This window comes from Lepidochelys kempii, chromosome 25, assembly GCF_965140265.1.
Source record: "Lepidochelys kempii isolate rLepKem1 chromosome 25, rLepKem1.hap2, whole genome shotgun sequence".
NCBI classification, from domain to species: domain Eukaryota; kingdom Metazoa; phylum Chordata; order Testudines; family Cheloniidae; genus Lepidochelys; species Lepidochelys kempii.
In genome coordinates this window covers 1926593-1950095 of record NC_133280.1, presented here as the reverse complement: position 1 = coordinate 1950095, position 23503 = coordinate 1926593, and the positions used below count along the sequence as shown (strand labels likewise).

At 43.9% G+C, this 23503-nt stretch overlaps 1 protein-coding gene across 5 annotated transcripts in view; it reads right to left on the bottom strand.

The window, feature by feature from the left end:
* RANBP3 (RAN binding protein 3) overlaps positions 1-23503 on the bottom strand; it is a 176198-nt gene that overhangs the window by 113514 nt on the left and 39181 nt on the right. For 3 of the 5 annotated variants that reach the window (XM_073324310.1, XM_073324307.1, XM_073324308.1), the window contains one exon: positions 4862-5062. The exons of 1 other annotated variant lie outside the window; for it this stretch is intronic. In XM_073324310.1, coding sequence (XP_073180411.1) covers positions 4862-4987 — 126 coding nt within the window. In that variant the 5' untranslated portion in view covers positions 4988-5062. Of the gene's footprint in view, positions 1-4861; positions 5063-8159; positions 8211-23503 lie in introns of all 5 variants that reach the window. One more of the 5 variants, XM_073324306.1, reaches the window with a different exon arrangement.

Genomic DNA, 23503 nt, shown 5'->3' with positions numbered 1-23503 from the left:
TTACATTAGCAAGGTTTCCTTCACAAACATGAGGGCCAGAAACAAGCCTTCTAATTTAAAGCTTAGATACTTGAGAGCAATTCTGTGGCAAAGGGTGAGTTCCACAGCAAAGTCTACTCCTACAGAATTGCAGACCACATGGGGACCAGGATATAGTGTTCTAGGTCTTGATGTTTCAAAGGACTCAGACAGTACATCTAAATGCCTTGTCATCTTTGAAACTGGACACTGCTTAAAGGCTTCACCTGTTGTATTAGTCTCTAGTTAGCAAGTCTGAAAAAAATGCAATTCCACCCCTTCCTGCTGTGAGGAGCTTTCCTCTCCTCCTTCACAGCATCCTGGCTGCTGCATCTCTCCACTACTTTAGCCTCTACTCCAACCTTCCAAATGCTTTCTCAAACAGACGCATCATATTGACAAGTTTATTGACAGTTTCATTGCTGCCCAGAATCTTAATTTTACTTTGCTGCTGGTTGGTAAACAGAAGCAGCTGCAGAGGCAGTGGGCTGTCACATGTTTACAGAGTCAGAAAGACAACACCACATTAACATACAGTCATTTAACATCTGGAATGTTATCTTCATAAGCATAAGAGTTCTGCCACCCCTTGTACACAGTAACCTGAAACTGCAAAAACTGGAGAGAACTGGGGCTTCCCATTCACCAGTGATAAGTGGGTGAGGGGGTTTGTTTTAAGACCAAAGAGTTAGACTATGCTCTTTGTGGGCTGTGTCCTATTCTGCGTTTTGCAAAGGACAATGAACATTTATAGTAGTACAAAAACAACAAACAATACTGAGGACCCTGGCCTTCTCTGTTAGAGGAACCACCAAGGAACCACCATGGTGACTCAAAAGTCTCTCCATACACATTTGAAATTAGAGGAAAAGGAGATGCAGCAGCCAGTCATATAAAATGGCATCTACACAAAGCACTTCAATTTATTCCCTGATGAAGAAGAGAACCTCGGATTACTACATTTCAGAGGTCATTTATGGTAAATTAAATAAAATGGTATTCATTAATGTTTCTCTATGCAGATGTCATTCATCCTGTAGCATCTTTCTGCTCAGTCAATTCACCTGAGTGTCTTTCTCCTGTAAAATGCATGGCCTGAAGAGACAGCATATTCTCTTCAATGCACACAAACACTATCTTTTCTTTATTTGTCCATTGTGTCCTTAAATTCCATATTTTTGTGGTGTTTAGACGTTGCTTGTAATTATTAGAATTGGGAGCACTGTCTGTTGGGAGTCTGAAAGGACAGGAAACAGGAAGGAGGGAGGAGGAGTTGAAGAGGCTGAGGGAGAGCTACTGAGCAGCAGCTTGGAAAAGAGGTTTCCACTTTATTTTTTAAAGTCCTGTTGAAGTTTGTTAGTACCTTGCCTGGCTACTACAACATTTTGGTGATGAGGGTGGGATCTTCTGCCTCTGAACCCACCTGCACCCTTTCTACAAAGCCCTGGTGATCCTCCAATTGCTTTTACTGCCTGGATCCATATGTTTGAGACTTACCTGCTTGCAATCAGTGCTACAGAGATTTCTGAAGAAAGCAAGCATGCTCTGCTAATCCACTGCCTTAGAGCAGAAGGGCAGTGTATATTTTACACTTTTCCCCTTGCAGATGATAAATATGAGACTGCACTCACTGCATTAAAGAACTTTTTTGAAACAAAAGTGAATGTAGTAGCTAATCGCTACAGATTTTGCCAGCATGAGCAGAAACCAGGGGAGACTATAATGCAGTATATTGCTTCCCTGAGGAGTCTGATTGTAACTTGTGACTTTGGGAATATGGTAGATGAGATGATTAGAGACCACTCATTGAGAAAACAACCATGCTTCGTGTAAGAAAACGTTTACTTCTAGAAACGCAATTTACACTAGAAAAAGCAATAACCATTGCTACCCAGACTGAGTCAGCTACAGCTGAAGCCAAAATAATGGGCATGGATACAGGAGGTACAGTCCAGGCTGTGAGTCCTTTGCAGAAAAGTTCACTATCGCTGCAGACAAACAATTACAAGAGAAAAACAGTTGAACAGAACCAAGCAAAGGATAAGGCTTTCACAAACAAGCGGCAGCGTGCTAAGGAACCAAAGTTCCAGTGTGGTTCCTTCGTTAGGATACGAAAACCTGTAATTTTATGCAAAGGGGACCATAAATTCACAGTTCATCTTAAAATCATAGAGAAAAGAAGGGAGCTTACACCTATCGACTTTCTGATGGGTGGGTATGGAATGCTTCTTATCTTGCACCTGCCTATGCACCAAGAGGAGATTATGCCAACACCCAGTCTGCATTGGATGACTTCACCGTAGTATCAACACAACAAGACATTGCACTGGAACCAGGGCTTGAGAGACAGCCTGTCAGACCCAGACAACCACCTGTCTGGGCTAGAGACTATGTTATATAGTATCTATAGTGTTTTTAGTGTAATAATTCCATCAACAGTATAGTGCCTTGCTTCCTATTTGTTCCTGTGGTTAGAACAACAATGTTTATTGTAATTGGGAAAGTTTCTTAACAGAGCAGGGAATGTGGTGTTTAGATGTTGCTTGTAATGATTAGAATTGGGAGCACTGGCTGTTGGGAGTCTGAAAGGATAGGAAACAGGCAGGAGGGGGGAGGAGTTGAAGAGTCTGAGGGAGAGCTATTGAGGGTGCAGCAGCAGCAGCTTGGAAAAGAGGTTTCCACTTTAAAAAAATAAAGTCCAGTTGAAGTTTGTTAGTATCTTGCCTGGCTGCTACAATAATTTGTTTACATACATCATTGTTAAAGGGTCATGGCAAAACAGGCAGAATTTAGGGCTTGTCTACACTGGCACTTTACAGTGCTGCAACTTTTTCACTCAGGGGTGTGAAAAAATACCCCCTTGAGCGCAGCAAGTTACAGTGCTGTAAAGCGCCAGTGTAAACAAAGCCATGCTCCCAGTGCTGGTAGCTACATTCCTCATGGAGGTGGGTTTTTTAGAGCGCTGGGACAGAGCCTGTAGATGCATTCTCCTAGATGGAGTTGAGCTTACATAGCTAGTTACCATGCCACATGCCCTGCAGCCTCACTTGCAGAGAGTGGGAAGGAGAGACCTGAGCACACTTTCCTCCAGGTAAATTCAGCTAGCAGATGATCCCTTGGGCACCGTTGCAAGCTAGTGCAGATTAGAGCAGCCTCTGGTGTACGCTAACCTGGGCCAGACGACTAGCAGAAAATCAAGGAACTGAAACCAGCTCTCAAAGCCCTCCATCCCCACGATACGAAGGGTAAACTTGACAAACAGGGAACCTAGCCAATGTCTGTCTGTCTCTACAGGTAATAGTAGTGCTAGGTGCACTGCCAGATCAACATTACTTACAATTCCTCCAGGTCTAGAATTAGCCTTACTTCCCCAGCCTTCTGAGGGACATGAATGATGAATTATGTTCTGAAAGCCTATGATGGAACCAGGAATTTAGTGATATCAGCACTCAGAAGATGCACAGAAAAAAGCTAGGGGTTCTGTAGTATATTTTGAGGCAAGAGATTAATTGCATCTTGTTCTAGAAATCAAGAGGAATCCTGAGAGTATTTGATAGAACCTACTTCCAGAGGTCAATTATTGGCCATTGCTGAATGTCATTCTCCCCCACAGAAGTGAGTAAATAGCTCCCATCTTCCTGAGGGTTCTTTGAAAGCTCTGATGATCGTCACAAAGGACAATTAGCTGTCAGAGTCCGCTTGGAGACCCAACTCCTGTATGATCTCTCTTCCAGATGCTGACTCCAAAGACTGTTCTTGCATGTCCAGAATCTATTCAAACTCTGGGTTAATTAGCCTGACAATAGGACTACTTAGATTTTATAAGAACTTGAACTCTAAAAGAGTTCGACAGATAACAATGCTATTTTCTTTTCTCTGGGCTTCACTTTCTTGAAGGGCTGTCCAAAGAATCTTTTCCTGGCCAATTTAGAGGATACTAGCAACTATTTCATTTGGGTATCAGCTTTCCATTGTCTCAGCCAATGATATTTAGCAACCTTATTTGAACATACAGCCCATCTGAAAATCTCTGCATTTTCACAGAGGCATCTCATAAAAAGGCTTTACAGAGACTCTCTCATTAAGGACTTTTCAGTTTTGTCCAGATTGGTGTACTGTCCTTCGTCTCTAAGCGCTATACTAGAATAGCTTTGACAGATTACATGGTAACACCAGTCTGTCCATTTGATCTTTCTGAAAATAGTGTCTCCTATTCTGCAAGGATCACAGTCTTTAGCCAACAAAGCCACAACTTTACCTACTTTTCTGAACTGAATTTACATTTTTTTTTTTCAAATCTACAGTTTCACTCTTCTGCCTGCATTAGGAAATTCTCTTTCAGCTTCTAAATTACATCCTCTAAAACGGGCGAATGACATGCTCTTTAGCTCTTCTTGCTTTATTGTACTGGAGGATTATGACCTACTGTCAGAAAAATCCCCTTCTTTCACAGATAACTGGACAATAGCTACTTCCATTGCTTTTCAGATTATTGCGAACTCCCTCCCTAACCCCCCTCTCCACCTCCCCTTCTGGCTTGGGAAAATTCTTGCTCCTGGAAGCACTACATCTCTTTTTACCCTTTGAAGAGATTTTTGATAAAGGACCGGTCTCTTAAAACTCTCCCTACTAAAAGAGTCCTATTATAGAAGAACTTTTATTTCTACCAGCTGAACTACTGGCTTTACTGGAGGGAGTAATACAGAAACTGGGAAAACTATTAACAATGAGACTTATTACCTAAAGTTAACAGCAATCACTTAACCCCTTTAGGGAAATGGACAGAATTTTAAAAAAATTAAATCCCCTCAGCAGCAGAAGTACTCGGTACGTTCGCACTTACCCCTGCCAGTTCTTGTTGAATAGGAGCAAGCTGGGCTTCAGAAGCAGGAATCAGAGCACTGACTGAGGCAACAGCGGGAGCAGGAAGCTCAAAGTCGCGCTCACCAGCTGATTCTGTGTGACCCATACCACCGTGGGGGGACTCAGCCTCTCCCTGTGGGTCCTCGCCTGAATCCGACAAACCTTTTTGCTCTGCAGGGGACTGGGAGCAAAAAAGACAGTGTCCCTTCAATGCAAGGCTGCAACATGATGGAGCAGTTGTCCAAGTGACAGGATTTACTAATCCTTTTTTACATTCACCATTTTTGTGACCTGGCAGAAGTTGTTGCTCCAACGAAAGATAGCATGAAACAGGTAAGAACCTATAACTGAATTAGTCCCCCATCAAATAAGCATCAGATAGAGCACATACACTTTAAAAAGGCAGCCAAAACTTCTAGTGCCCTCTAACCAAAACCGCTTTTCTGCCAGCCCCAACCTCCCGATCCATAGGGTTACTGGGGTTTAGTTTCTCCCTTTGTTGAGCCTTGATTGACAGCTTCTACCTACCTAGTGGGAACAACTCAGAGAAACAATTAGCAAACAGACAATTGCTGGAAATAATGGATTATTCCACTGTTACAGGCTATGCAGCTCAAGAGTAGTGTTTGTTGGTTTTTAAACATAATATATCAATATTCGCAAAACAAACACTTTTGTGTTCATGTGTCAATGCATTCTCTGAAAAACAGTGGCAGATAGTCTTTTCTTTGAATTTACATTAAATTATGTTACATCATTACTAGAATGAAAAGGATCTCATAGTTAGGAAATCTGGGTTCAGCTCCACCTCTGCCATAGATTCCCTGAATGATCTTGGCCAAATCACTTAAATTTCCTGTCTCTCAGCTCTCCATCTGTAGAACAACAAAATTTCCCAAGCAATGCAAAGATTTGAGATTTTGTAAGGTAGATGTAGCCATGGCTGAATCTCTCTTACAAAGCAGTCAACAGAAGAGAACCCTTCTTCTGGACCAAGTGTATCTAATAAGAAACTACCACCACTACCATGTTTTATTTAAACAGCACCTCACATCCTTTAGAATTCAAAGCCCTTCTCAAACATCAGATGATACACAACTACATGATCATTTCATCCACCACTGAAATGCAGCCACCTTCCAGGTCAAACACAAAAACTGTTTAAAAGCACTGAGGAACATTACATTAAGTCAAGAATGCTATATACAACTGAATCAATAGGGTTTATTTTAGGCAAGCACAATGGTAAATATGCAAACTACATCTCTACTTTTGTGAAAAGTGAATTGGATTGTAAATGACCCATAAGAGGACAAAACTTTGATTTTATGTCTCATCTGAAAGACAAGGTTTTGCTCAGGAATGGTCAGGATACTGGGGTGTTTTAAGTTTTCAAAATCAAAGCTTTATTGCCAACCCCAAACACCAATTTAAAATGGTCTAGGAAATCAGGAAGAAAGTAGTGGAGAAGAACTTTATTTACACCCAAAAATTTAAGGAATTACATAATTTTGATGCCCTTTCCCCTCCCCTCCCCCTTAGGGCTTGAAAAGGCAATTATGTTTCGCCCTTATGGTTGTAAAATAAACATTCCAAATGTAAATAACAAGTGGAAAAAAGGGAAGCTGAAAGCAATGCCTCAGCTCCCCTCTCCTATTGTTCCTTTATACCCTATCTCTGGGTGATCTCATCCACACAGAATCATAGAAAATTAGAGTTGGAATAGATGACCTCCTGAGGTCTCTTTCAACTCCCTGCTCAAAGCAGGATTAACCCCAACTAAATCATCCCAGCCAGGGCTTTGTCAAGCTTGACCTTAAAAACTTTTAAGGATGGAGAGTCCACCACCTCCCTAGGTAACCCATTCCAGTGCTTCACCACCCTCCTACGGAAATAGTTTTTCCTAATATTCAACCTCAACCTCCCCGACAGCAACTTGAGACCATTGCTCCTTGTTCTGTCATCTGCCACCACTGAGAACAGCCTAGCTCCATCCTCTTTGGAACCCCCCTTCAGGTAGATGAAGGCTGCTATCAAATCCCCCCTCACTCTTATCTTCCGCAGACTAAACAATCCCAGTTCCCTCAGCCTCTCCTCATAAGTCATGTGCCCCAGCCCCCTGATCATGTTTGTTGCCCTCCGCTGGACTCTCTCCAACTTGTCCACGTCCTTTCTGTAGTGGGGGGCCCAAAATTAGACGCAATACTCCAAATGTGGCCTCACCAGTGCCGAGTAGAGGGGGAATAATCACTTCCCTCGATCTGATGGCAATGATCCTAAAATACGCAGCCCAAGTTAGCCTTCTTGGCAACAAGGGCACACTGCTGACTCATATCCACCTTCTCATCCACTGTAATCCCCAGGTCCTTTCCTGCAGAACTGCTGCTTAGCCAGTCGGTCCCCAGCCTCTAGCGGTGCATGGGATTCTTCCGTCCTAAGTGCAGAACTCTGCACTTGTCCTTGTTGAACCTCATCAGATTTCTTTTGGCCCAATCCTCCACTTTGTCTAGGTCACTCTGGACCCTATCCCTACCCTCCAGAGTATCTACCTCTCCCCACAGCTTAGTGTCATCTGCGAACTTACTGAGGGTGCAATCCATCCCATCATCCAAATCATTTATAAAGATGTTGAATAAAACCGGCCCCAGAACCAACCTCTGGGGCACCCTGCTGCCAACTAGACATTGAGCTGTTGATCACTTCCCACTGAGCCTGACAATCTAGCCATCTTTCTATCCACCTTATAGTCCATTCATCCAATCCATACTGTTTTAACTTGTTGGCAAGAATACTGTGGGAGACCATATCTAAAGCTTTGCTAAAGTCAAAATATATCAGGTCCACTGCTTTCCCCATATCCACAGAGCCAGTTATATCATAGAAGGCAATCAGGTTGGTCAGGCATGACTTGCCCTTGGTGAATCCATGTTGACTGTTCCTGATCACCTTTCTCTCCTCCAAGTGCTTCAAAATCGTTTCCTCGAGGACCTGCTCCATGATTTTTCCAGGGACTAAGGTGAGGCTGACCTGTCTGTAGTTGCCCGAGTTCTCCTTCTTCCCTTTTTAAAAGATGGGCACTATATTTACCTTTTTCCAAATGTCCAGGATCTCCCTCGATCGCCATGAGTTTTCAAAGATAATGGCCAATGGCTCTGCAATCACATCAGCCATCTCCCTCAGCACCCTCGCATGCATTAGATCTGGACCCATGGACTTCTGCATGTCCAGCTTTTCTAAATAGTCCTTAACCTGTTCTTTCACCACTGAGGGTTGCTCACCTCATCCCCATACTGTGTTGCCCAGGACAGCAGTGTGGGAGCTGACCTTGCCTGTGAAGACAGAGGCAAAAAAAAGCATTGAGTACTTCAGCTTTTTCCACATCATCTGTCACTAGGTTGCCTCCCCCATTCATTAAGGGTCTCACGCTTTCCCTGACCTTTTTCTTGTTGCTAAAATACCTGTAGAAACCCTTCTTGTTACCCTTCACATCCGTTGCTAGCTGCAACTCCAGTTGTCTTTTGGCCTTCCTGACTACTCCCCTACATACTCGAGCAATATTTTTATACTCCTCCCTAGTCATCTGTCCAAGTTTCCGCTTTTTGTAAGCTTCCTTTTTGTGTTTAAGATCACTGAAGATTTCACTGTTAAGACAAGCTGGTCGTCTGCCCTATTTGCTATTCTTTCTGCACATTCCTGCGCCCTCAATAAGGCTTCTTTAAAATACAGCCAGCTTTCCTGGACTCCTTTCCCCCCTCATATTCGCCTCCCAAGGGATTCTGCCCATCAGTTCCTTAAGGGAATCAGAGTCTGCTTTTCTGAAGTCCAGAGTTTGTATTTTGCTACTCTCCTTTCTTCCTTTTTTCAGGATCCTGTACTCAACCATCTCATGGTCACTGCTGCCTAGGTTGCCACCCACTTCTACTTCCCCTACCAATTCTTCCCTGTTTGTAAGCAGCAGGTCAAGAGGAGAACGGCCCCTGGTTGGTTCCTCCAGTAGTTGCACTAGGAAATTGCCCCCAACACTCTCCAAAAACTTCCTGGATTTTCTGTGCATTGCTGTATTGCTCTCCCAGCAGATGTCAGGGTGATTGAAGTCCCCCATTAGAACCAGGGCCTGTGTTCTGGAAACTTCAGTTAATTGCCTGTAGAAAGCCTCATCTACCTCATCCTCCAGGTCTGACGGTCTATAGCACACGCCCACCATGACATCACCCTTGTCGCTCTCACTTCTAAACTTAACCCAAAGACTCTCAATAGGCTTTTCTCCAGTTTCATACTGGAGCTCTGAGCAATCATTCTGCTCTCTTACATACTGTGCAACTCCTCCACCTTTCCTCCCTTGCCTGTCCTTCCTGAACAGTTTATACGCATTCATGACAGTGCTCCAGTCATGTGAGCTACCCCACCAAGTCTCTGTTATTCCAATCACATCATAGTTCTTTGACTGGCCACATACATGGCATTGACTGATATCTCTATGCAGATCTCCCTCCATCGAAACTCTTCCTGGTGCCTAGCCCTCACCTGAAACTTGAAATGGCCTGACTTTTCCCTCAAAGCCCTCCCCTCCTACCATTATCAGTCATGGTGGATATCACCACCATCTTACTTGTCAGTAGGCCATAGTTTTGGCTTCATCTTTGATCTAAACCTCTCCAGTGACCCACACATCCAAGCCATGTTTAAATCTTACTGTTTCTTCCTGAAGATCTCCAAGACCTGAACTTTCTTCTCTGCCCCATTCAGTACGGCAATCTCAACTTCTCTGCCCCACTCAATACGGCAATCTCAACTTCTCAGAGCTATTTAAAGTGCTGCTACTGCAATCATCTTCCTGGCTCTTGGTCTCCACCTATATCAACGTCCACTCTTGACATCTCTCCAAGAGCTTCACCACTTCGACTGCATCCAGCACAAAATTTCTCATCCTTACTTTCAAACCCCTCCACAATTTTCCTCTCATCAGGCTGAACCCCACCTTTTCTGTTCTAGTGATGATGTTAACTTCCATCACCTATTTCTTCAACAAGCACTTCCATGCTTTTTCTCAGACCACCCTTAGGAAAAGCTCCCAATCAAAATCTGTAAAGCCATCACCCTTCCTCCTTCAAATTCCTCCTCAAAACTCACCTCTGCTGGAATGCACACATAAAACTACTACCTGATAATGAATAGGCAGGTGAGAAGTTATGATCACTGCTACTAACTGGCTAAGAACTGCACACATCTATTATCACCTTGTCTCCCCTGTATCCCCCAATGCAGACCACTTGTCTTGTCAACGTGTTATGTCTTGTTTTCCAGACTAAGCTCTTTGAGGCACAGACACTCATTTATTACATCTGTTCAGCTCCTAGTATAACTTGGCCTAACCAAATTGTGGCCTTTAGGGGCTACCACAACATAAATGGTAACATCAGTAGATTCAAAGTAACAGAAATGCATACAATTAATAAAAGGGAAGATTAAAGATATCAGTGAAAAATCCCTGGCCAGTAGTATCATGAATAAGAAAGGTTTCAGAGTAGCCGCCGTATTAGTCTGTATCCGCAAAAAGAAAAGGAGGACTTGTGGCACCTTAGAGACTAACCAATTTATTTGAGCATAAGCTTTCGTGAGCTACAGCTCACTTCATCGGATGCATCTGATGAAATGGGCTAGTATTACTAGTGGCATTAGCCAGACATCAGTCCTGGACAAAAGAATAGAACGGCGGATATGAGACAAAGAACTGAGGGATGGTAACATAATTAATGCCCAGCATCACTGTTTTATGGAAAATGGTTTTGTCAAGAAAACTACCATTTTTTGATAAGACTACAGGTTTGGTTCAATATTGGCTGATTTCAAAATATAACTGCTAATGGTGAATCATCATAAAATGGATATGGTTATATGGAGAACTGCAGGAATCTGTTCATTTCCTAATGCTACTCTATACTTTTTAATAAGTGAGCTAGAAGAAATTCTATAACCATTGCTGATAAAGGTCGCAGATTGCACAAAGATTGGTGGAGTGGCAAATGATGACAAACCCAAGGTCTCTTATACAGAACTATCTGAATCGCGTGGTAAGCTGGAAGAATCCTACAAGCATTTTAATAATACCAAATGCAAAGTAATACATCTAAGAACAAAGAAATGGGACATAATTTATAGAATGGGGAACTGCAGCTTAGAAAGCAGGATCTCTAAAAAGGATTCAGGGGGCATGGAGGATAGCCAACTGAACATGAGTTCCCAGTGCAATGCAAAAGTGAAAACAATTAAAATGATGCTTGCATATATTAAGGGGGGGAATTTCAAGTAGACCTAGGGAGGCAATATCTCTGAATATAGCATTGGGGAGGGAGACCACCACTGAATTATTGTGTTCAGTTCGAATTACTGCCCAAAATCTGTTCTATCCTTCCTCTCCAAACTAACTGAATGTGCAGTATGCAAGTGCCATCTGGCATTACCATCTAATTCCATTATTGGTCCTTGCTGATCTGGCTTCTGCCCTCACCCATCCCAATGAAACTTTTCTCACTCAAGTCTGAAATGCCCTCTTTCTGGCCAAATTTCAGAGTCTCTGCTCTCAGAGTGTATTCATTATCCTGCTGCTAAAATTATGTTCCTGGCATGTCACTCTAACCATATTAACCCCTTCTCCCACTCTGAGTCCCTGCACTGACTCCCCCTTTGCCTCCACAAATAAAAGTTTGTCTTTACTCTTAAAGCCCTTCATATCTATGCCAATCTTAGCTTACCTAGTAACCTATTGAGAAGTCAGCCCTCTCCCTTTGCTCTGCTAGTATTCCCAGCCTTTGCTACCTACCAGTCAGCTTCTCCCTTATCATCACTCCTCTTTTTCTCATGCATGGAAAAAACTCCCCACTAAAATCCCTCCTTAGGGTTCCCCACTGCAATACCACCTACAACAGACATCCTGCTAATCATGGTTTGGCAAGCAATATGTGATTCTCCTCTTTCCCCTCTTTCCTTTCCCTACTCCCTACCTCTAATCCCAGTTATTTTATTTTTAAACTACACTCCACGTAATATTGCTGGTCCATATTCATTTGTCTGCATGCATTCACATCCACTATGCTTTTTGTTTGTGTGTGTCTTTAATCTGCAAGACATCAGGGCAGGAAAGACAGTTGGTGTTCTTCGAGATGTGTTGCTCATGTCCATTCCACAGTAGGTGTCTGTGCTTGCCACATGCCTGAAGTTCTTCCCTTAGCAGTACCTGTAGGGGAGCACCCCTAGTGACCCCTGGAATGGCACTACCATGGCACGGTATAAGGGGTGCTGCGCGCTCCCCCGACCCTCAGTTCCTTCTTGCTGGGGAAGGAGAGTGGGATGTGGAATGGATGAGCAACACATCTTGAAAAACACAAGTTATGGAAAAGGTAACCATCTTTTCTTCTTCGAGTGATTGCTCATGTGCATTCCACAGTAGGTGATTCCCAAACTATACCTGTTGGAGGTAAGTAGTTCACAGACACTCAGGACGGAGCACTGCCCTGCCGAACCCGGCGTCCTTCCTGGTCTGGGAGACGATCGCACAGTGCGAGGTGAACGTGTGGACTGATGACCATGTAGCAGCCCTACAAACGTCCTGAATAGGGACGTGAGCCAAAGGGTGGCCAACGAGGCTTGCACCGTTGTCGAGTGTGCTCTCACAATCAGCTCCGGGGGAACTCCCGCCAGGTCATAAGAAGTACAGATACATGAAGTGATCCAGCTGGAGAGCCACTGAGTGGAGATCGGTCAACCCTTCATTCGTTCAGCCATACTGATGAACAGCTGTGAAGACTTCCTGAATGGTTTTGTTCATTTCAGGTAAAAAGCCAGGGCCTGTCTCACATCTAGCATGTGGAGACAGCGCTCCTCACTAGACGTGTGAGGCTTAGGACTGAAGGAAGTAAAATGTCTTGGTTCATATGATAGGTGGAGACCACCTTGGCAAGGAACGAAGGGTGTGGGTGGAGCTGCACCTTAGCTTTATGAAATACCATATACGGGGGTTAGGAGGTCAGGGCCTGGAGCGCCGAGACCCTCCTAGCAGACGTGATTGCCACAAGAGAGGCTACTTTCCATGAAAGGTGGGACCAGGAGCATGTGATAAGCAGCTCAAATAGAGGCCCTGTCAGCCTGGCCAGGACCAAGTTCAGGTCCCACTGTGGAACAGGGGGCCTAACATACAGACAGATGCGATCTAAGCCCTTAAGGAATCAGCCGATCATGGCGTGAGAAAATACTGTGTGGCCCTGGACAGGCGGGAGGAAGGTTGATATGGCTGCCAGATGCACTTCGATGGACGAGGGCACTAGGCCTTAGACTCGGAGATGAAGGAGGGCGTAGTGCCTGAGGAGAGAGTCCACATAGCCAGACAATCCTGCTGTTAGGGTGCCAATGCCTGAGATGATAGGGCGTCCAGGATTTCCAGGTTTATGGATCTTGGATAGCAAACAGAATACCCCTGGTCTGGGTTCTAGGCATGGGTCTGCACAGTGAATGCCTGTGCTTTTTCAGGGAGTTTCTTGAGCAGATGGTGTAGTTTCTTTTGGTAATCCTCAGTGGGATCAGAGGATAATGGCCTGTAGAACGTGGAGTTAGAGAGCTGCCTAACAGCCTCTTGTTCATATTCCAACTTATTCATGACGACGACAGCACCTCCTTTTTCAGCCTTTTTGACTCTCTCCTCAGGCCCTATGCTACCAGCACTCCAAGCTATCTTTGAGACACCACTCACTTCCTGAGGAAACTACAATCCATTGGTGATCTTCCTGAAAACACCATCCTGGCCACTATAGATGTAGAAGCCCTCTACACCGACATTCCACACAAAGATGGACTACAAGCTATCAGGAACAATATCCCTGATAATGTCACGGCAAACCTGGTGGCTGACTTTTGTGACTTTGTCCTCATCCACAACTATTTCGCATTTGGGGACAATGTATACCTTCAAGTCAATGGCACTGCTATGGGTACCCGCATGGCCCCACAGTATGCTAACACTTTTATGGCTGACTTAGAACAACACTTCCTTAGCTCTCGTCCCCTAAAATCGCTACTCTACTTGCGCTACGTTGATGACCTATTCATTGTCTGGACCCATGGAAAAGCAGCCCTAGAGGAATTCCACCATGATTTCAACAATTTCCATCCCACCGTCAACCTCAGCCTAGACCAATCCATACAAGCGGTCCATTTCCTGGACACTACTGTGCTAATAAGTGATGGTCACACAAACACCATCCTATACCAGAAACCTACTGACCACAATATTTACCTACATGCTTCCAGCTTCCATCCAGTACACCACATGATCCATTGTCTATAGCCAAGCTCTACGATACAAACGCATTTGCTCCAATCCCTCAGTCAGAGACAAACACCTACAAGATCTCTATCAAGCATTCTTAAAACTACAATGCCCACCTACTGAAGTGAAGAAACAGACTGGGAGAGCCAGAAGAGTACCCGCAAGTCACCAACTACAGGACAGGCCCAACAAAGAAAATAACAGAACTCCACTAGTGATTACCTTCAGCCCCCAACTAAAACCTCTCCAGCGCATCATCAAAGATTTGCAACCTATCCTGAAAAATGATCCCTCACTCTCACAGATCTTGGGAGACAGACCAGCCCTCACTTACAGACAACTCCCCAACCTGAAGCAAATACTCTCCAGCAACCACACACCACACAACAGAACCACTAACCCAGGAACCTATCCTTGCAACAAAGTCCGATGCCAACTCTGTCCACATATTTATTCAAGTGACACCATCATAGGACCTAATCACATTAGCCATGTCATCAGGGGCTCGTTCACCTGCACATGTACCAATGTGATATATGCCATCATGCGCCAGCAATACCCCTCTGCCATGTACATTGGCCAATCCGGACAGTCTCTACGCAAAAGAATAAATGGACACAAATCTGACATCAGGAATCATAACATTCAAAAACTGGGAGGAGAACACTTCAACCTCTCTGGCCACTCAGTAAAAGATTTAAGGGTGGCAATTTTGCAAGAGAAAGGCTTCAGAAACAGACTCCAATGAGAAACTGCTGAGCTTGAATTAATATGCAAACTAGATACCATTAACTTGGGTTTGAACAGAGACTGGGAGTGGCTGGGTCATTCCACATATTGAATCTATTTCCCTAAGTTAAGTATCCTCACACCTTCTTGTCAACTGTCTAAATGGGCCATGTTGATCATCACTACAAAAGTTTTTTTCTCCTGCTGATAATAACTCATCTTACCTAATTAGCCTCTTGAAGTTTGTATGGAACTTCCAACTTCTCTGTATGTGTATATATCTATGTTCTTACTATATGTTCCATTCTATGCATCCAATGAAGTGGGCTGTAGCCCACGAAAGCTTATGCTCTCATGTTCTTCACAGAAAGTTTGAAGTTTCACTGCAAAAAGAAAACCATCTGCACGAGGGGCGTACAGCTCTTGCCAGTGATGCGCAAGTGAAGACACGTTCTTCCTGTTTACAGAGCTTTTAGCCTCCGGAGGATATCCCACAGTGCCTAGGTGACCACTCTGGCCAGCAGCTCTGCTGCTCTGACGCCAGGTAAACAGACATCCACCCCTCCCCCTGTAAACTCCCTTCCTGTTTTTTTGGCAGGTGCTCACTTGTCATCTGGCCAGGTGACAATGACTGCTCCCTGGCTTGGAGCAATGCTGAGCTAAAGGTGCTGATCAGTGTTTGGGGAGAGGAGGCTGTGCAGGGACCCAGGATGCCCCACAATCATCCTCCCCCTCCCCCCCTTCCCACAAGACCTATCGTCAAAACGGAGAGAGCTGCGCTGTGGGATAGTGCCCTCAGTGCACTGCTCTCATCAGCATGGAAGTGCTGCAAATGTAAACACACAGTGATGCTTGTGGAAGTAAGTGAGCACACAAGCCAGCGCTTTTCTTTCACCGGTGAAACTGACAGCACAAAAACTCTGCAAGTGTAGACTCAGCCTCAAGCTGTTTAAGATTGCATCCTACAGACTAAAGACACCAGAAGATATCACACCACAAAAGTATCAGAAGGTATCCGTATACAGTGAAGAAACCACCAAGCATCAAGAAAAGAAAAATGAAGAGATTTATAAATAAGAGACTGGTCAACTACACCTCAATCTACCACAGTTAGACAATGACATTGGCAATCAGCTAGAAACAACTGTCATTTAATTTGAATTTGGCTGTGTAAAAGCGGCTGTGTAAAAGCAACTGTATTACTGCTATATTGTTGTACTATTGCTGTACTGTTGTATTGCTGCTGTACAGCATTTACAATGAGCATAACATTGCTAAACTGCTTAACCGACACACGAACGGCAGAAAACAATATGAAGGCAAGAAAAACAAATTGGTAAAGAAATTAAGTTCCACAGTAGTAAACAAATTCCCTGGTAGGACCAGTCATACTTTGGGGTCAGTGACTCTGCATCCCAAGCAAGACACATTTTATTCAAAACAATCTTGTTCAGTGTCTGGGTACCAACACTAAACCCTGGCACAGCAATATTTGATCAGTTGGTTACTGTCCACTCAGCAGATTATCTGGAAGACAGTGTCCATAAGGAACAACTGGCTCTACATCAACAAATGGGGTATCACAGAGCAATGCAGCAGAGAAGATAGCCGTTCCTGATTCCTGCCCAGCAAAACTTATCAGAGTGACAACGAGCAGTAAGGATAACCTATAACATGAATGGACAGTACCAGGCAGTAACTAACTACGAATATTTATATGTAAAGGCCTCATTTGTAATGTCACTACTCAACATTTCTTGTACTTCTCATATACATAGCACTGTAAAACACACTGTAGTAATACCTATCTCAGTACTTCAAAACACTCAGCCTACTACCAAAAATAATACAGGCGGTAACTGTAAATGGCCTAATAGGATGTGTTGCTATCTGCAGTACCACTAGGGCCAAACCCCAATAACAGATTGGAAAACGATTATTATGCTTGACTATAAGGTGGTGTCATATGTACACATACATACTCTACATATATACCCACGTACACTACAAATATATGCGCCATATCCATATTATTCATATATATTAATTATTTAGGAGTGCCTCTTGGGCTCAATCAAAGCCCTGGGCCTAACATTCCCAGGCCCGCCGTAAGGGACTACAATCAATTGGAAAATAAAATCTCTCCATCAGTCATACAAGGGAATGTGCAGACTACGGGACAGATAGGGCATGAATGTATGGATGGTAAAGTAAGGTGACCACATAACAGTGTTTAGCCCACTGGGTCATCTTCAGTCCATGCATTATGCTTTTTTGAGATGATGGGTAAACATCCTCCCCATAAAAAGACAGAAAGTGGGGGAATGTAGTCGGAAGAGGGTCTGAAACATAAGCCCTAGTATCAGAGGCCTGAGCTAAAAGTAGTGGTCAAACCTTTGCTGATAGAAAACAAAATAAGGCCCTGCTCACAGAATCTGGCAAGAACAGGGCTGATATTGCCAAAACACATTCCTAGGAGGTGGTAGGCACAGAGCATTCACACAAACACATTTCAAGAGGGTGGTACCAGAACACCACGATACCAACACATTCCCCAAAGATAACAGGAACATGCTGACCCACCCTAAAGATAAGGTCAGGATGAAAGTGTGATGGATAGAGATGTACCAGGTGATAGGTGGAAACCGGCTCTGCCAGAGGGTGTCAACTAACTACATCAGAGGGACAGTATGTAACTTGTTTGTACTGATGTATAAAACGGAGTCTCAGAGGGAGCGTCTTTGGCCAGCTGAGGGGACAGCGGAAAGTCCCTCCACTAACTAAGCTGCGTCCATTGTCACGCGCATACATGCACTGAGTGTACTTGTAGTAAGTATAAGGCACCAATACCATGCTTCATCGACAATAAACCTGACCAAGTTCCTTCGCTACAAACCAAGTCTCTGGTTATTGGGCACTTCGATCGGAGCCTGCTGTACAGGTTATCTGGCCAGAGTCAGTATAGCATGCAGAGAGAACCCACACACAGCCAACATCTGACCATGGGAGGAAAATAGTCTTAGAGGGGCAGGACAGGGACTCCTGGCCAGGAACGCAAGGACAAAGACTAGCCCCTCGCTGTGGGGTGCTGCTCAACAGTCCCTGCCCAGGAACCGCTGCCCTAAGAGAGCAGGACCGCAACAGCGGGACTCATAAGAACAGTCATAATGGGTCAGACCAAATGTCTACCTAGGCCAGTATGGCCAATGCCAGAGGGAATGAACAGAACAGGTAATTATCAAGTGATCCATCCCGTCACCCATTCCCAGCTTCTGGCAAACAGAGGCTAGGGACACCTGCCCATCCTGGCCATTGATTGATCTATCCTCCACGAACTTATCTAGTTCTTTTTTGAACCCTAAGAGGGTTCTGAGCAAAGTTACTGAGCAATATTTTTTCATTGATTTTAGCATATCAGCTGAAATCCATATTTACCGACAACTACCGATTAAAATCAAATCCTGCCTAGCCTACCTAAAGGTTAATAATGGAGAGTACTATCTCCAGAAAAGTCAGCTGAAGATACAGAATCCAGCTACAATAACAGGAGGCCTTGTAAAGTCAAGTTTCATTTTCTGCAGCAAATTGGAGTAGTACCTGAATTCTCCATAATTCTAAGTATCTATTAATGATCAGACATGGCCCAGATGTGTTAGACTGTCACATGGGGGCACACCTTGATAAGCTACTTTTTTCCTTCTCCCACTGATGGTTCCAGGATAGCCTGCTGAAGAAAAGAAGCATTCTGTATAGTGTCTGACAAGGGTCAACTTGACCAGGATTGCAAATAGGGTTGCCAATTTCAGTTGAACATATTCCTGGAGGTTTCATCATATGACAATCTTTTATTAAAGATTGAGCTTTAATTCCTGAGACTCCAGGACAATCCGGGAGGGTTGGCAACCCTAACTGTAAAGCTAACAGAAGTTTAAACTACCTCCAGCCAAACACATTTTGCTAGAGTATAAATTATTATTTTCTATTATCTAAAACTGTGTATTGTGCCAATTTTTTAAAAATTCTTTACAGTACACTTAAAATAAAGCCTTGCTCTTCTGCCCCTCCCCTCCTGCCCAAAAGACATGCACACAGGCAAAATTCCCATCAACTTTAATAGGAATTCTTCCTGAGTAATCTTAATAAAGAATTGCCAGGTTTGGCATGTAATCAAGGAATCCACTTAACCGAGGTGTTTCTTTGAGTGGTAGTTTGGTTTCTAAGCCCAGTGGTAGTTAATGGCAAATGCTGTCAACCGCTGCTCAATGACAATGCTGTTTTAACTAAAATTGCGATGATGGGTGTCAGCTAAAATGCTGCCTTTGTGAATCTTGGGCAACTTCTGTTGAATAAGATGACTGTTTAATTGGAAACCAGGTTATCCCAATAAGCATATTACACAATGTAACAATTACAAAGAAATTCAAAGTTGCCATCTTGAGTTTTTTGGTAACATGGGGTCAAGTTATGCTTTTGTTACTTACGTATGCAGTTCCACAGACTTCACCTAAAGGATCTGCACAAATAGAGCAAGCAGGATTTGACCCTCAGTTTCCAACAAAGCCTGGAGACTTTCACGGCTGTTTTAAAGTTAAGTTACCTTACATATATTTTGGCCATTTAACATTTTATATGTATAATACATACACTACTATTTAATAACTTGTACAAGTTGCCTTAAAACAGTAAGTCCCCAACTTTTTGCATAGACTAATCTGTCCACTAACACTTACTATGCCATTACATAGGTGTACTGAATTTACTGCTGGGAAATAAAATGGGAGCAATCACTAACACCAAATCTCCCCTCCCAAAACCATTCATAATTCTGGGTATCACACAAGTGACAGGTACTTCTAAAAATAATATTCATTAGGAGGTTAAATATAATTGAGCTACCTAGCACTGGAAGAAATTACTGGAGTTTAACTTTAATAATCTCTACTTTGGCTACAAAACTATTAAACCACTTCATTTATCCTTAACTAATAGAGTCAATCCTTAACTCATGTTTCTTGAGCAGGTAAGAATTGTGACAAAGGCCAAAACTGAAGTTTTACCACAAACCTAAGGAAAATTACCTTTCTGTAAAGATGTAGTTCACTATTCATGTCTTAATATTCTGGGAGTTTTTACAGATTAGATTACATATAAAATGACAGTCAGATAGCGATAAGAACTAACTTTTGGGAAGAATTAACAACATTTATTTGATTGGAGAACGTGAAACTTGAAAACAGTAGATCTGTAGAAAAGACAGATTTTTAAATTTGAATTGTGGCAGACTTTAAATAGGAACCACTTTAAATAGTACCAAGTTGTCAGCCAGGTTGACAGGTTTCTCTAGCTCTCTCCTTACAGAACAAATACAGGACTGGAATGTAAATACAGCACAGCAGGGAAGGAGGTGACCAGCCCTTTGTGGAGAAAGAAGTGGTTCGGGACTATTTAGAAAAGCTGGACGAGCACAAGTCCATGGGGCCGGATGCGCTGCATCCAAGAATGCTAAAGGAGTTGGCAGATCTGATTGCAGAGCCATTGGCCATTATCTTTGAAAAGTCATGGCGATCGGGGAAGGTCCCGGACGACTGGAGAAAGGATAATGTAGTGCCCATCTTTAAAAAAGGGAAGGAGGAGGATCCGGGTAACTACAGGACAGTCAGCCTCACCTCAGTCCCTGGAAAAATTATGGAGCAGGTCCTCAAGGAATCAATTCTGAAGCACTTAGAGGAGAGGAAAGTGATCAGGAAGTCACCATGGATTCACTGACTAATCTAATTGCCTTCTATGACGAGATAACTGGCTCTGTGGATGAGGGGAACACGGTGGACGTGTTACTCCTTGACTTTAGCAAAGCTTTTGACACAGTCTCCCACAGTATTCTTGCCAGCAAGTTAAAGTAGTATGGGCTGGATGAATGGACTATAAGGTAGAGAAACAGCCGTATTAATCTGTATTCGCAAAAAGAAAAGGAGTACTTGTGGCACCTTAGAGACTAACCAATTTATTTGAGCATGAGCTTTCGTGAGCTACAGCTCACTTCATCGGATGCATACCGTGGAAACTGCAGAAGACATTACATACACACAGAGACCATGAAACAATACCTCCTCCCACCCCACTGTCCTGCTGGTAATAGCTTATCTAAAGTGATCATCAAGTTGGGCCATTTCCAGCACAAATCCAGGTTTTCTCACCCTCCGCCCCCCCCCCCCCCCCAAACTCACTCTCCTGCTGGTAATAGCCCATCCAAAGTGACCACTCTCTTCACAATGTGTATGATAATCAAGGTGGGCCATTTCCTGCACAAATCCAGGTTCTCTCACTCCCTCACCCCCCTCCAAAAACCACACACACAAACTCACTCTCCTGCTGGTAATAGCTTATCCAAAGTGACCACTCTCCCTACAATGTGCATGATAATCAAGGTGGGCCATTTCCAGCACAAATCCAGGCTCTCTCACCCCCCACCCCTTCCCGGGGGGAGACACACACACACACACACACAGATACTCACTCTCCTGCTGGCAATAGCTCATCCAAACTGACCACTCTCCAAGTTTAAATCCAAGTTTAACCAGTACGTCTGGGGAGGGTGGGGGGGGGGGTTTGTAGGAAAAAACAAGGGGAAATAGGCTACCTTGCATAATGACTTAGCCACTCCCAGTCTCTATTTAAGCCTAAATTAATAGTATCCAATTTGCAAATGAATTCCAATTCAGCAGTTTCTCGCTGGAGTCTGGATTTGAAGTTTTTTTGTTTTAAGATAGCGACCTTCATGTCTGTGATTGCGTGACCAGAGAGACTGAAGTGTTCTCCGACTGGTTTATGAATGTTATAATTCTTGACATCTGATTTGTGTCCATTTATTCTTTTACGTAGAGACTGTCCAGTTTGACCAATGTACATGGCAGAGGGGCATTGCTGGCACATGATGGCATATATCACACTGGTGGATGTGCAGGTGAACGAGCCTCTGATAGTGTGGCTGATGTTATTAGGCCCTGTGATGATGTCCCCTGAATAGATATGTGGACACAGTTGGCAACGGGCTTTGTTGCAAGGATAAGTTCCTGGGTTAGTGGTTCTGTTGTGTGGTATGTGGTTGTTGGTGAGTATTTGCTTCAGGTTGCGGGGCTGTCTGTAGGCAAGGACTGGCCTGTCTCCCAAGAGTTTCCTAATGTCTCCCAATGTCCAATTTACATTGGTCAAACTGGACAGTCTCTACGTAAAAAAATAAATGGACACAAATCAGATGTCAAGAATTATAACATTCATAAACCAGATGGAGAACACTTCAATCTCTCTGGTCATGCAATCACAGATATGAAGGTCGCTATCTTAAAACAAAAAAACTTCAAATCCAGACTCCAGCGAGAAACTGCTGAATTGGAATTCATTTGCAAATTGGATACTATTAATTTAGGCTTAAATAGAGACTGGGAGTGGCTAAGTCATTATGCAAGGTAGCCTATTTCCCCTTGTTTTTTCCTACAAACCCCCCCCCCCCCTCACCAAGACGTTCTGGTTAAACTTGGATTTAAACTTGGAGAGTGGTCAGTTTGGATGAGCTATTGCCAGCAGGAGAGTGAGTATCTGTGTGTGTGTGTGTCTACCCCCGGGAAGGGGGGGGGGGGTGAGAAAGCCTGGATTTGTGCTGGAAATGGCCCACCTTGATTATCATGCACATTTTAGGGAGAGTGGTCACTTTGGATAAGCTATTACCAGCAGGAGAGTGAGTTTGTGGGGGGGGGGCGGAGGGTGAGAAAACCTGGATTTGTGCTGGAAATGGCCCAACTTGATGATCACTTTAGATAAGCTATTACCAGCAGGACAGTGGGGTGGGAGGAGGTATTGTTTCATGGTCTCTGTGTGTATATAATGTCTTCTGCAGTTTCCACGGTATGCATCCGATGAAGTGAGCTGTAGCTCACGAAAGCTCAGGCTCAAATAAATTGGTTAGTCTCTAAGGTGCCACAAGTACTCCTTTTCTTTATAAGGTAGAGAGAAAGCCGGCTAGATTGTCGGGCTCAACGGGTAGTGATCAATGGCTCCATGTCTAGTTGGCAGCCGGTAACAAGTGGAGTGCCCCAAGGGTCGGTCCTTGAGCCGGTTTTGTTCAATATCTTCATTAATGATCTGGAGAACGGTGTGGATTGCACCCTCAGCAAGTTTGCAGATGACACTAAACTGGAGGAGATGTAGATATGTTGGAGGGTAGGGATAGAATACAGAGGGCACTAGACAAATTAGAGGATTGGGCCAAAAGAAATCTGATGAGGTTCAACAAGGACAAGTGTAGAGTCCTCCACTTAGCAAGGAAGAATGCACCGCTACAGACTAGGGACGGAATGGCTAGGCAGCAGTTCTGCAGAAAAGGACCTAGGGGTTACAGTGGACAAGAAGCTGGATAGAAATCAACAGTGTGCCGTTGTTGCCAAGAAGGGCAATGGCATTTTGGAATATATAAGTAGAGGCATTGCCAGCAGATCGAGGGACATGATCGTTCCCCTCTATTCGACATTGGTGAGGCCTCATCTGGAGTAGTGTGTCCACTTTTGGGCCCCACACTACAAG